This window comes from Dasypus novemcinctus, chromosome 6 (assembly GCF_030445035.2).
Source record: "Dasypus novemcinctus isolate mDasNov1 chromosome 6, mDasNov1.1.hap2, whole genome shotgun sequence".
NCBI lineage: Eukaryota > Metazoa > Chordata > Mammalia > Cingulata > Dasypodidae > Dasypus > Dasypus novemcinctus.
Genome location: NC_080678.1, coordinates 123,776,962 through 123,792,321, shown reverse-complemented (window position 1 = coordinate 123,792,321; position 15,360 = coordinate 123,776,962). Strand labels below are relative to the sequence as shown.

Genomic DNA, 15,360 nt, shown 5'->3' with positions numbered 1-15,360 from the left:
TTTCAACTTTACTGCATTCATTTATGAGCTCTAATATTTAGGGTGTATGTTTGTGCATAAGTGTATGTGTGTGGATTCAATAGGATTTTCTCTATATAAGATCATGCCATCTCAGAATAGAGATAATTTTACTTCTTTTACAATTTGCATGCCTTTTTTCTTTTATTATATTTTTATAAAAGATACATAGATCACACAAATGTTACATTAAAAAATATAAGAGGTTCCCATAAACCCTCCTCCCCACACACCCCACTCCTCCCACATCAACCTCTTTTATCAGTGCAGCACATTCATTGAATTTGATGAATACATTTTGGAGCACTGCTACATCACATGGATTATAGTTTACATTGTAGTCTATACTCTCCCCCAGTCCATTCAGTGGGTTATGACAGGATATAAAATGCCCTGCATCTGTCACTGCAATATCATTCAGACAACCCCAATTCCCAAAAATGCCCACATATCACACCTCTTCTTCCCTCTTTCTGCCCTCTGCAACTCCTGTAGCCACTGTCTCCGCATCAATGATACAGTTTCTTCCATAATTTGCATGCCTTTTATTTATTTTTATAGTAAAATTCCTCCGATGAAAATGTCCAGTACAATGTAGCAGGTAAAGAAAGAAGGCATTCTTCAAGTCCTAGTTTGTTGTTTACTTTTCTCATGAAATGATATTGGGTTCATGAAATGCTTTTTCTGCATCAAATTAGATATTCTGATGTGGATATTACACTCACTTCTATAGGACATCCCTTGAATTCTTAAGTTAGATTACTTCTCTGTTATGACACTATAATTATTTGTAGTATGTAATTATTAATGATATTTTTAGGGTGAATTTACACTATATACATACTTTCACATACATAGTGAAATGAATGGATGGTGGAGCTTATGGTGATTAATATAGGGCAAGATTTCAACAACCACTTCATTAAAATATCAGAATGTTCAAATAGATTTTCTTCCAAATGCCTTCATTCTCTATCTTCTGAGCCTCTTAATCCTATGAAGATTGTGGTAAATGAAAATGATGTGTTGATGCATATACCTCTGTGGTTTTTAGATGCCAAGGATTTTCATGACTATGATTGCATAATGGGAGACATTGATCTCTTCCAATTGATCAACACCTTGATTTGATATATATTCGGAAATATATTCCGAATTTCTTGGTCGATATGCAAATGCATTGGGGTGAGATCTAGAAATCAATGTTGAGGTCATTACACTGTTAGACACCACATGTAGAAAAACTAAGATGATTTAGGACAAGTATATCCAGAAGGTTAGGTTCATGGTAGAACAGGAAGGGAGTGGAGTCTAGAAGATAGGGATGGATGTTAGAGAACGAATGCTGGTGCAAAAACCAAGAACAGTTGTATTTGAGAAATTCCAGACAACATTCTCTGATGATGGAGACCTAATTCCAGGTGTGCCTAGGTTTTGGAATTAAGGATGGAATTGAAAGCCTCTGAACATAATGGGTTAATTAATAAAGGCAATTCATTGATTTGTCTGATGTTATCTATACATTGAGGGTATTCATATCATCCTTTTAGACAGTTCAAGCCAATATCTTCGAACTTTTGACCCTGAGGGATGAGGGTCCTTTCCCTATTTCTCTTGGAGCACAGTTTATGTTCCTGTTTATTGGAAGAGGGTTATTCCTGGGTGAAGGGTTTGGCATTCATGTCTGGTGGTCTGGAAATTGTGTTCGAGAGTTGAGTCTAAAGTCCGTTTCCATTTGCAGCTTCACTTATCTTCTCCTTGTCTGCACGTGAGTGAAGATCCAGAGAAGACAGTTGTCAGCTGAGCTATTAACAATGCAACCACAGGTGAGCAGGAAATTCTACTTTAACTGAAATTAAACCTCTGTTATGAGCTGATGGTCAGTTTTCTCCTATTGTCATGGATACTCCAAGTGCATTCAGGAGGTATTGAAGAATCTCATCTTCAGTTAGGTTTATATAGGACTCTAAATTAATTATGGTGAGTTAGAGACACATCAATAAGATATGGAGTGGGCACAACCATTCCAAGGTCCATGGGATAGAGGAATAGAGTATGGATTAGAGTGGACTTACTGATACTCTATTCATGAACTACTGTGATTAGTAGTCGAAGAAAATGTGGCACTGGTGTGGAGAAAGTGGCCATGGTGGCTGCTGGGGATAGGGAGTGGGAGGAAGAGATGTGATGTGGGGGCATTTTTGGGGGTAGGAGTTGTCCTGGGTGGTGCTGCAGGAACAGGTACTGGACATTGTATGTCCTCCCATGGCCCACTGGGTGGACTGTGGGAGAGTGTGGGCTATGGTGTGGACCATTGACCATGAGGTACAGTGGTGCTCAGAGATGTATTCACCAAGTGCAATGAATGTCTCATGATGATGGAGGAGGTTGTTATGGGGGGAGGAGTGAGGGGAGAAATGGGGTGAGGGGGGTGGGGGGTATATGGGGACCTCATATTTTTTTAATGTAACATTAAAAAAATAAAGACAAAAAATAATCAAAGGTCATAATCAGTGATTGGCTATGCCCACACCTGTTCTTGGGGAATAGGATTTTTATGTCCTTTTCTGTCACTTACAGCTAGCCAGGAACTGGACACCATGATGGTCTGCCATAAAATTAGAGGATAGGCATTGGTAGCCACTATGTGAAGACAGTAATTACAGTTCTTTACCATATATATTAACAAATCAATTTTATTGATACATATTAATAAAGCATACAATTCATTCAAAGTATACAAACAATGGTACTTGTTATATGCAAATAGTTGTGTATTCATCACCTCAATTATCATTATGGTATTTTCATTATTTCAATAATAATAATAATAAAGAGCAAACAAGAAAAGAACACCTCTTAATCTCTATCTGCTGTACATAGCTACTATTTCTGGCTATTCTTTTTTTTTTTTTTTTAAAGATTTATTATTTATTTATTTAATTCCCCTCCCCCGGTTGTCTGTTTTCTGTGTCTTTTTGCTGCGTCTTGTTTCTTTGTCAGCTTCCATTGTCGTCTGCGGCACGGGAAGTGTGGGCGGTGCCATTCCTCGGCAAGCTGCTCCCTCCTTTGCACTGGGCGGCTCTCCTTCTGGGTGCACTCCTTGCGCGTGGGGCTCCCCTACGCGGGGGACACCCCTGCGTGGCACAGCACTCCTTGCGCACATCAGCACTGCGCATGGGCCAGCTCCACACGGGTCAAGGAGGCCCGGGGCTTGAACCGTGGGCCTCCCATGTGGTAGACTGATGCCCTAACCACTGGGCCAAGTCCGTTTCCCTCTGGCTATTCTTGAACAATTGTTTATTAAGCAATTTTGTTGAAATACATTCATACATCATATGTCCTATCCTAAGTGTATAATAAATGGATTTTAGTATAATCACAATGTTGTGCCTTTATCATGACAAAAACTTTTTAGAACAATTTTATTGCTCCAAAAAGATAAACCTCATACACTTCAGCAGTCTATCCTCATCCCTACATATCCACTAATCTAACTTCATCTTTGTAAATTGATTTTCATTTACATTTTATATAAATGAAATAACAAAATATGTAGTATTTTGTATCTGGTCTAATTTCTTTCACTTGCATAATTTTTTTCCTATTATTAATATCCTGAAGTGGTAACATATATTTGTTCAATTTCAAAAACCGTCTTATACATCCAATTTTACCCATATTCATACTTCACATGTGGTTTTACTATGTTACACAGTTCCATTTTACATATTTTAGCTTTTCTTTTAGTATTATACAAAGCCTTAGACTTTCCCTTTAAACCCTTTTCATACCCACATAATGGTACTGCTAGTTACAAATATTATGTTGAGCTTTCACATTTTCTATTCATTTCCAAAAATTAACACATCCTTTAAAAATTTTTTTTTATTTTTAAAAAATACTTCGATTACATAAATTTTACATAAAAACATAGGGGGACAACCAGCAAGATGGCAGTGGAGTAAGGAGCTCCTAGTCTCAGCTCCTGCTATAGGGATGTTAGCAAACACCCAGAGCTATACGGAGCAAGCTGAAGCACATGTTTGGAGGCTCCAGGACAGCAGAAGAGCATCCTGCAACATACTTGAAGGAATGGAAGGAGACTGCCAATCTGCAGAGAAAATTCATACATACAGCACTACACACCATGGAGGCCAATGCCCATCCTCCATTGGAAGCACAAGCACCACGGGAACTGTTCTGTGGCTAGAATTGAAAGCTCCACTGGTCAAAAATGGGGGAGAAAGAGATGGTTGGGGAAGCAGATGTGGCTCAACTGATAGAGCATCCTGCTAACATATAGGAGGTCCAGGGTTCAAACCCAGGGTCTCCTGGCCCATGTGGCGAGCTGGCCCATACACAGTGCTGCTGTGCCAAAGGAGTTCCATGCCATACAGGATAGCCCCCACATAGGGATGCCACACATGCAAGGAGTGTGCTCCACAAGGAAAGCCACCCCATGTGAAAAGTCACAACCCACCCAGGAGTGGCACCACACACATGGAGAGTTGACACAGCAAGATGACACAACAAAAGAGACACAAATTCCTGGTGGACACAGAAGAACATACAGTGAATGGACCCGAGAGCAGACAACTGGATTATGGGAAGAGGAGAGAAACAAATAAAAATAAATCTTAAAAAACTAAAAATAGATGGTTGGGTACCACCTTCAGCTACAGATAAGGAAATTCAATGGGCTGAATATAATCCTAAGAACAGCTAAAGTTTGAACCTGTCCAAGTCAGAAAGAGGCTGATAGACAACATCCTAACTCCATGCCTGGCACAAAGGGAAATGGGGTGGACTAAAAATCACAGGGCTGGTAGGGACAGGCTTCTTTCCTTCCAGATCAGATTACAGCTCTAACCTGAGCCACAACCCCACCTCTGGCAATGAGGAAGCTGGGGGGACCTGTGCCAGTATCATTGGGAAATTACCAATCTAGCGGCAGAAGCCAGTGATTATCCTACTTTGGCAGTTCAAGCCACCTCAGGAGCTATTCTGTAGCTGGAATTTGATGCTCAATTTCCCAAAAATGGGAGGAAGTGATGGTCACCAAATTCAGCTACTGATTAGTAAATATTTGGCTGGTGAAATTATAACCCTAAGAACAGCTCAGATTTGAACCTGTCCAAGTCGGAGACTGGTAACCAAATTTTGACTCCACCCCCAGCATGAAGGAAATCAGCCTCACCAAAAATCACAGTGAAAGTAGGAACTGGTTTCATTCACCAAGATCAAGCTGCAGCCCTAGCCTAGGCTTCAGGCCCACCTCTGGCAGGGAGGAGGCTTGCAGTCCCTGCATCAGCCTATCCAGGTTAACTGCAGGTACATTTGACTTGCAAACTGAATAATCAGAAACTGTGGCAACTGTGGTCATCTTGGACCCATCCTCCATAGATTGCTGCCCACACCTGCAGCTCCCTCCCCACCCCAGGCAGGGGGAGGGGACATGAAGGTTCACCAGTCTCTCTGGGCAACTACAGTATAGGCATGCTTGACTTGGTTTATTCCACACAGCTGCGACTCTGTTTCTACCTCTGACAAAGGAGAAACTTGGGAGAAACTTCATGGGTCCCTGGGGCAGTGAGGGCAGCTTGATCCTCCACAGCTCATAGCACCAACACATCCTTGGCTCCTACTGCACAACCAGGAAGGGAGAAAGGGCAGGAAGCCCTAAACTAAAGAGAAAAATTGCACCCAGACAAAATACTCTAGTAATCCAGATGCCAAGTCACCAACAAAAAATGACAATCCACACCAAGAAACAGGAAGCTATGGCCCAGTTAAAAGAAAAGGATAAGCCTCCAAATAACATAAAGGAGTTGAGACAACTAATCATAGATGTTCAAACAAATTTCCTTAATAAAATTCAATGAGATGGCTAAAGAGGTTAAGGATATTAAGAAGATATTGGATGAGCACAATGAAGAATTTGAAAGCATACACAGAAAAATAGCAGATCTTATGGGAAAGAAAGGTGCAATAAATGCAATTTAAAAAAACATTGGAATCATATAATAGCAGATTTGAGGAGTTAAAAGAAAGAATTGGTGAACTTGAAGAAATGGCTTCTGAAAGTGAACGTACAAAAGAAGAGATGAAGAAAAGAATGGAAAAAATTGAACAACTTTTCAGGGAACTAAATGACAGCAAAAGACATTCAAATATATGTGTCAAGGGTGTCCCAGAGGAGAATAGAAGGAAAAAAGGGCAGAAGGAATATTTGAAAAAATAATAGAAAATTTCCCAACCCTATTGAAGGACATAGATATCCATGTCCAAGAAACACAATGTATGTACTCCCATCTGAAAAAATCCAAATAGACCAACTCCAAGACATATACTCATCAGAATGTCAAATGCCAAAGACAGAACTCTGAGAACAGCACGAGAAAAGCAATGCATAATATATAAGGGATACCAATAAGATTTAAGTCCTGATTTCTCACCAGAAACCACGGAGGCAAGACGACAGTGGTATGTTTAAGGTACTACAAGACTTCCAGTCAAAAATATTATATCCAAGAAGACAGTCTTTCAAAAAATGAGGTTGAGTTTAGAATATTCACAGATAAACAGAAACAGAAATTCTAACCAAAAGACCAGATTTTCAGAAAAAACTAAAGGGTGTGCTAGAGACTGAAAAGAAAAGATAGGAGAGAGAGACCTGGAAGAGTGTAGAAATGAAGATTATATCAATTAAGTAACTACAAGTGTCAAAAGAGTGGTAAAAATAAAATATTACAGATAAAACTCAAATAGTCAAGAATAAGCTTAACCAGCAATGTAACACACTTGGATTCAGAAAACTGCAAATCAACATTAAAAGAAATCAGAAAAGGCCCAAATAACTGGAAGAACATTCCATGCTCACAGATTGGAAGACTAAATATCATTAAGATATCAATACTACTCAAATTGATATACAGATTCAATGCAATCTCTGTAGAAATTCCACCAGCATTTTTTAAAAATTGAAAACATGGTTATCAATTTTATTAGGAAGAGTAAGTAGTCCTGAATAGCCAGAAGCATTTCAAAAGGAAAAGCAAACTTTCATTGTTGGCCTATCTCCTCAAACAGCTGTCCTGGAGGCTTGGATAGCGGACTCCCGCTGGATCACTTCCCCCTCCCTTGCCCCCCCCCCTGCCTGCCCCTAGCCTCTCCGCCTGCCCTCTGCCTAGCAACCACCTATCGGAAGGCAGTACCCGCCTGCACCAATCCCCGTCCCTATCCTAATCTCCGCCCCCATCCCTAGTAACTGCTTACGGCAGCCAACCACAGGTCCGCCCATGCTTCTGCCAATCCCCTACCGCCACGTCTCCCCCCGCCCTCTGCGTTTCCTATATAACCCACTGTACTCCCTCAATAAATCGGACTTGCACACAGACCTGGTCTCCGCAGCTTCTTCCTTCTTCCCCGCTGTGCGTCCTCCACACCTGAGAGCCCCTGAGGCCGTCTGCCGCGACCTAGAACCCCGCTGAAGTGCGGCTCTCCTGACCCCTCCAGCCACCCCCGTCAGGAAGAGATCCCCCGCACTCTGGCACCCAACGTGGGGCCGGTCCATCGCGACTGACGCCTCACCCCCGTGGGATCCCGCTCCCACCACTCCGCCGTGCTCTTAAGGTAAGGACCCCCCGTTGATCGGCCACCGGCAGCAAAATGGGTGGGCATCTATCTTCCCACCAAGCGCCGCAAGTCAGGGCACTTGCCAGCCTCTTGGACACTAATGGCATCAGGGTTTCCCTGCGCCAACTGCAAAAGTACTGGGATCTCCTTCTACCCTTCAATCTGTGGCTGGCCACCTGTCACCTTTGGAGCCCAGAAACTTACACGCGCCTAATTGATCACGTTACCTCCTCGATGGAGAATGATGGCAGGTCGTTCCCCCTGGGCCTTCTGCCCACGCTCGTGGCCGTCCGCACTTGTCTTCTCGGCGCACCTGCTCCGAAAGGCGCCTATTACAGTGACGCACGGGGTGATAAACGACCCCTCCATTGCGGCTCTGGAGACGGGGAGTCAGATCCCGACAACTCTGACACCCAGTCTCTGTCAGATCAGCTTAACGCCGATCTTGAACAAAATCCCCCTAAGGACTGCGGCCATCAAGATGGTGAACTTCCGCCTTCTTCTCCATCTAAAAAGGGGAAGTCCCCACCGGGGCGCCAAGATGGCAAACTTCCTCCTTCTTCTCCACTTGAAAGGGGGAAGCCCCCGCCAGAGGGGCAGGCGGGCGGGAACTCCAGCTCCCTATACCCACCCCTTCCTGTCGTGGCGCCATCTTGGGGCGACCCAGAGGGCGGGCCACCGCCATCTTATAGGTCACCGGCAGTAGAGCCATCGGCGCCATCATGGGTGGACGCTGACACTTGGACAGACTCTGGGGGCCCACCGCGCCATGCCGGCGGCCCCCCCCCCCGCTCACCCGCTCGCAGTGCCGCCACCTCCCCCCCGAGGGCAGCCTAGTCCTGCAGGCTGGGGCCAGCCTCAGTGCGCTCCGTGCATTCCGCACCTCTATCCGCTGAATGCACACCCGACAGCGCAGCGCCCGCATGACTGGTATCCCTTCACTCCCGATGAAATCAAGAATCTCCGGTGCGCAGTGAAGGAGGATGGTCTTGGTAGCCCATACACCCAGCAACTCTTAGAGGAACTCGGCAAACAGCTGGTCCTCCCGTACGATTGGGTCTCCCTGGGCCGTGCCATTCTGACCCCAGGGCAGTTCATTGAATGGAGAGCACACTTCCAGGCAGAGGCAGAAAGGCGTGTCACCGAGAATGCCAGGACAGGCATCCAAGACCCTACAGACGCATACACTGGCACCGGACGGTACGCTGACCGCGCTCGTTACCGGAATGCCCCGCCTGGTTTTTGGCTTCGGCTCCGGGAAGTTGCCCTCCGTGCCTTCCGCAGGGCCTCACTTCTCGGCCTCAGAAATTCACCCAACTGACACAGGGCAAGGATGAAGAGTTCTCTACCTTCGTCTAGAGAGTCAATGAGGCCTGCAAGCGCAAGGTCGTCGGGGAGCAAGCCCAGCTAGCTCTCGCCAGAGAGCTCATCTTAGAGGGAGCGAACGAGGTTTGCAGACAGGTCATCCTCACTATGAGAGACAAGGGGGTGCATGACTGGGTCTTGGCCTGTCGCAGCCTTGATCCACAAGCCACCTCTCTAGCCAAGGCTATAGCTACAGCCCTCGCCATCTCTTCTGACTGCTTCAGATGTGGAGAGACAGGTCACTTCGCCCGAGAATGCCCTCACGCCTGGCCCACTGCACCGCCCCATGCGACCACTGTCCCAGCTATTCCACCTCGCCACCGAGGACCACCTACCCCGTGCCCCAGGTGCGGGAAAGGGTACCATTGGGCACGTGACTGCCGCTCAACCAATGCCAACCAGCCGCCTTTAAACACCTCCCGGGGCAGGCCTCAGCCCCGCACCCAAGAGGCCAAAATGCCACGCCCGCCTCAACCGTGATGTGGACTGTTCCCATTAGAGGGACAAAGCCCCTCATGGAGCTTAAAGTAGAAGGCCAATGGCTAGAAGGTCTACTCGACTCTGGAGCAGAAATCTCCTGCATCCCGTTTGAAATTGCTGCCTTCAACCACTGGGCCCTTGAGCAAGGGCCGCAAGTCATTGGAGCCATGGGCTCCTCCGACTCCTGGAGGTGTGCCACTGCCATCAAGTGGGAGGACAGAGAAGGCCGCCATGGCCGCTTCTGCCCCCTCATACTCTCCACCGTCTCCAACATTCTCTGGGGCTGAGACATCCTCGAACAGACGGGAGCAATTCTCACCACGGCAGCCTCCACAGTCCAAAAGTCCCCCCAATACTAAGCGCCACTGTTGGTCTTACACCACCTGAACCCATTCCTCTACAATGGGACACAGAGGAACCCATCTGGGTTGAGCAGTGGCCTCTTCCATCCCATAAACTGAAAGCCCTTGAGTCCCTCGTTCAGGAGCAGCTACAAGCAGGACACATTGAACCTTCCACCAGTCCATACAACTTACCTGTCTTTGTAATTCTGAAGAAGAACAATGGAAAGTACCGCCTCCTCCACGATCTGCGGGAAATCAACAGACACATCAAGCCAATGGGCTCACCGCAACCAGGGTGTCTGCACCCCACCGCAGTTCCTCAGTATATGCATGCAGCAACCATCGACATCAAAGACTGCTTTTTTTCTATTCCTCTCCACCCGAACGACTGCCCGCGGTTTGCCTTCACCGTGCCACGGACAAATCACCAAGGAGCAGCGCAGCGCTTCCAATGGAGTGCTTCCACAAGGGATGCGCAACAGCCCTGCCATCTGTCAGCTCTATGTCGACCGTGCTGTTGCTCCGTTGCGCAAATGGACATTTATCATCCATTACATGGACGATTTGCTCGTTGCCCACGAGGACGCTCAAGAACTACAAAGTGTCCTTCAAGACCTTCTTTGTCTCCTCGCCCAAATTGGTTTGGCTGTCCAGCCGGACAAGGTTCGTCTTCACCCGCCTTTTAACTTCCTGGGATTCCGCTTCCATCACACCATCACTCCGTTAGCACCAGAGCTAACCATCCCGCCAAAACTTTCACTCGCGGAGCTGCAGCAATTATGCGGGCAAATTAACTGGCTGTGGTCTGCGCTCCCCATCACCACCACCCAGCTCCAACCTCTCTTTTCACTCCTGCAGACTAAGGGCCAGCCTCCAGAAGCCGTTGCCCAGAAAATCATCATCACCCCAGCAGCCCAAGCAGCTGTACAGGCTGTTAATGAAGCGCTCAAAAACTGCCGACTCGAGCGCCATGATCCTGGCAAATCTATTCAAGCTCTTGTTCTCCCTACGCGGGGAACACCCACCGGACTCCTCTGGCAAGACGGGCCACTACTCTGGCTTCACACGGCAAAGAGCAAGCTCCCAAAAATTTGCCCGTTCACTCAGGCATGGATCGCTCTCGCCACCGACCTGGTCTACCAAAGTATGCACACCTATGGTGTCCAACCCGCTCAAATAATCTGGCCCTTCGACGCCAGGGCCACCACCAACTTGCTCCAGCATGATGCAGACATGCAAGTCCTCGCTGAAGTGTTCAGAGGTTCCTTTGACAACCACTACCTGCATCATCGACTCCTACAAGGCATCACTCGACTGCCCTTCTCCCCCCTCTTCCATCCGCTTCCTGCTCGGAAGCACATTCCTCACGCCGTCACCATCTTCACTGATGCCTCCAAAGCTAGCTATGCTGCAATCATTTATGCTCCCACAACCAAGAAACCCACGGACTCTCCTGTTCGCCAATGCGTTCTCTGTCCAAGTGGGAGAACTGCTTGCAGTCGCCATCGCACTGCACACCTGTGCAGATCAACCACTGAACATCTTCACGGACAGTTTGTATACCTTGCAGGCATGCCATGCCCTGCCCCTCGCCACCTTTTTCCCAACAGACTCACCCATCAACAGGGCGCTCGAGTTCCTTCAACGTCAATTAGAGTCGAGATGTCATCCGTGGTTCATCTCACACATCAGAAGCCACTCCGGCCTCCCAGGCCCGCTGACCGCCAGAAACGAGGCAGCAGACCAAGCCATACAACCTTCAAACGCCACATCAGCCGCTCTCACCAACCACATGACGCCTCGGCCTCTCAACCCTGGGGATACCATCAACCAAGCCAAGCTTCTACATGCACAGTTCCACTTCTCTGCGCGTTCCATTCACCGGCTTTTTCCAGACTTACCCATAGAGACCTGTAAGAATCTAGTGCGCTCCTGCTGCACCTGTGCACCTCTCCTGCCCCTTGGGCCTCTCCAGCCACAAGGAGTCAACCCCCGCGGCCTCCGCCCCAACTCCCGATGGCAGATGGACGTCACGCACGTCAATTCCTTCGGACGGCTCAAATTCATACATGTGGCCATCGACAACTTCTCGCACATGTGCTACACCGTGCCCTTGCCTGGAGAAACAGCAAAGCACACCATCCGAGCTCTGCGCCAAGCCATTCTCTTCATGGGAGTGCCCTGGGACCTCAAGACAGACAATGGCCCTGCCTACCGAAGTGCTGCCTTCGCGGCCTTCCTGCAGCTCTATAGGATCACCCATCACTTCGGCATCCCACACAACCCGCAAGGACAAGGCATCGTCGAGCATGTCAACCAGCAACTCAAACTCTTGATCCACAAAGAAAGACAGGAAAATCCCTTAATGACGCCAGGAGACGTCATCACTTCCTGCCTTATCCATCTTAATCTCCTCTCTTTTGATGAGAAGGGGCTATCTCCCGTCCATAAGCACTGGGGCCCCTCATACCGCCCCACCCAAGCCCCTCTAGTTCGTTGGAAAGACCCCAAAAATAATACTTGGCAAGGGCCAGCTCCCCTCCTTGCCCAGGGTAGGGGTTTTGCTTGTGTTTTCCCAGATGATGCCACCCAGCCCATCTGGATCCTGGGACGCAACATCCACCCAGCCCCTGCTGACCCAGCACCTGACGAGGAGGGAACGCTGACGACTGAGGCACCTGACTCATCAGATGACACGCTTCGTCCTTGACGACCCATCTCCTCCAACAGAAGAACAACTGCTCCTCAATCTTTACCGCCGAGTTCAAGCACACACTCCCCGCCCACCTAACCAGCCCATCAACCTTGTGGCCCTACTAATCCTTCTTCTCTCCGCAGCCACTACCGCAAATGCCAAGCCAGTATGGGCCGCAGGCTGTCACCCCCCTTCTTAACCAGTGAAAGCCCTAACTTCCCTAAGTTCTATCACTCCAATTGTTTCCTTGGACTACCCTGCAACCTGACATTCATTCCTGCATCTGCCATATTCAACACCACCTTAACCCCCCCTGCTGATGCTTTACTTTTTATTCTCAGAAACAGCATAAACAACTCAGATGATACAACAAGTCTCCCCTCCTTCCTCAATAACCTAACTCTTTTCCCTTATCCGACAGGAGATTTCTATCGCTACAATGAAACAGCTGGATCCTTCTTAATGATTAATGGTACTTGGCCCTTCTGAGCATTTAAAAGAAATGCCAGTGTAGAGCGGGTGCTTACCCCACGCCCTAGCTTTCCTCTTTGCAGCCCCTTATGCAATCGATCATCATGGCTAGAAGATTTCCACTGGTTCCCCTGTCTTTCCACCTCTCAGGGAGAAGCAGTGTTTCATCCTTACCCCAGTAATCTCTGGATATCCCCCCTAGCCTCTGCTCCAGCAATGACAAATGCAACATCAAAGCACTATATGCGCAGAAACCCAAGCCAACATCTCTTTACAGCCTTTGGCCGACACCAGCTCTGTGGACCTTTCAAATGCTTTGACCTCCGTGCCTTCCTCTGTTTAAACAACTGTTCTCTCAGCAATGGAACTTATACCACTAACACTTCTTCTTCTTGGGAAGAAGCCACCCATGTAACGCCCCACAAAATCAAACAAATCTCCACTCACGTCTATGTTAACCCCCCTTTTGCCTTCTTTATCTGTTCATCCCTCAAATTTTCTGACTCAAACTGCAATATTTCCAACTTTTGGAACACATCCCATCCTTATGCCTTCCTCATACAACAGCCTACTCTTCTCTGGCTCCCGATCAACATCTCTTCATGGGTTGCTCCTGTGTTCCGTGAATATCCCTCTCAAGCTCTTTCTTTACCGCGCTCAAAACGAGATTTCGGATTAACCGCCATTCTTTCCCTAATTTTCATCACAAGCTTAGCAGCCGCAACGACCACTGCCCTGGCTCTCACTCAACAAAGTCTCACTGTGAGTGCCCTCAACAACATCTCCAGTACCGTCTCCCATGCACTACAGCAGCAGGAGCACATCAACCTTGTCACCCATCAGGCTATCCTCAACCTTCAACAGCAAATTGATCTTTTAGCCGAAGAAACTGCCGCCCTGTGGCAAGTGTCTACCACACTTTGCGATGGGCGCTTCCCCTTCTCCTCCATCTGCGTAACGCCAGTCTCCGCGCTCAACGCCACCAGATTGCAGCTTCGGCATTGGCTTATTACCTCTTATAATAACTCTTTTTGGAACTATACCCTAAGCCTCCAAGCGGACATTGAAAGTTTACAGACCATGAGCATTCCCACCTTATCAGTTAACCTGCTCAATGATGTCTTATCAAAAATTGCTAATTTGTTTTCCCCTTCTTCCCTCATAGCATATGGGTCTATAGGACTCCTTTGTATCCTCCTCTTCCTCGTCTTCTATGGTTTGCGCCGCATTCTGCGATCCCTCCGAACCACCCAGGATCGGCAAAAGTTAATAGTGGCAGCGACATTGGCCATTTACAAAAATAGAAGGGGAGATGAGGTGAGACAGGCTCAAGTTTGGCTGGCAAGCATAGCCGTGCCCGGTGGGGGAAGTGCGCAGCCCACCACCCAGGTGTAGGGCGGCTGGAACGGGCGCACTGCCCTCAGCCATGGAACGGGCGTACTGTCCTCAGTCTAGCCCAGGCAACCTGCACCTGCTTGCCGACAGCCGTTTGGGCCACCCGTGCTCACGCTCCCCCTCCCGCGCTGCGAGCAAAGCCGCACTACACTTGGCACACGCCAAACCATGTAAGGCGAGGAAACAGCCCACAACCAATCATGTCCAGCACCACTCCCCCTCCCCTGCTACCCCATTGCGCTCCTTCAATTCAAAAAATTAGTAGGGGCAAATGTTGGCCTATCTCCTCAAACAGCTGTCCTGGAGGCTTGGATAGCGGACTCCTGCCAGATCACTTCCCCCCCCTTCCCCCCCCCAGCCTCTCCGCCTGCCCTCTGCCTAGCAACCACCTATCGGAAGGCAGTACCCGCCTGCACCAATCCCCGTCCCTATCCTAATCTCCGCCCCCATCCCTAGTAACTGCTTACGGCAGCCAACCACAGGTCCGCCCATGCTTCTGCCAATCCCCTACCGCCACGTCTCCCCCCGCCCTCTGCGTTTCCTATATAACCCACTGTACTCAATAAATCGGACTTGCGCACAGACCTGGTCTCCGTGGCTTCTTCCTTCTTCCCCGCCGTGTGTCCTCCACACCTGAGAGCCCCCGAGGCCATCTGCCGCGACCTAGAACCCCGCTGAAGTGCGGCTCTCCTGACCCCTCCAGCCGCCCCCGTCAGGAAGAGATCCCCCCGCATTTCATCTTCAGACTTTAAATCATATTACCTAGTATAGTGATAAAAACAGCCTGGTACTGGCATAAAGACAGATGCATAGAACAATGGAACCAAAGTGATGGTTCAGAAACAGACTGTCACATATATGGTCAAGTGATTTTTTACTAACTTGTCAAACCAACACAGCTCAGGCAGAACAGTCCATTTTATTTTATTTTTTTGCCTTTATTTATTTCTTCAA

General features: G+C 48.0%; 1 protein-coding gene across 1 annotated transcript in view; it reads left to right on the top strand.

The window, feature by feature from the left end:
* The window catches only part of LOC131278833 (uncharacterized), a 37,935-nt gene extending 22,947 nt beyond the window's left edge, over window positions 1-14,988 (top strand). Inside the window, exons 2-4 of the mRNA XM_058299356.1 lie at window positions 1,760-1,844; window positions 7,537-7,653; window positions 12,425-14,988. Coding sequence (XP_058155339.1) covers window positions 13,228-14,406 — 1,179 coding nt within the window. The 5' untranslated portion in view covers window positions 1,760-1,844; window positions 7,537-7,653; window positions 12,425-13,227 and the 3' untranslated portion in view covers window positions 14,407-14,988. The remainder of the gene's footprint in view (window positions 1-1,759; window positions 1,845-7,536; window positions 7,654-12,424) is intronic.
* The last annotated feature ends 372 nt before the right edge of the window (window positions 14,989-15,360 follow it).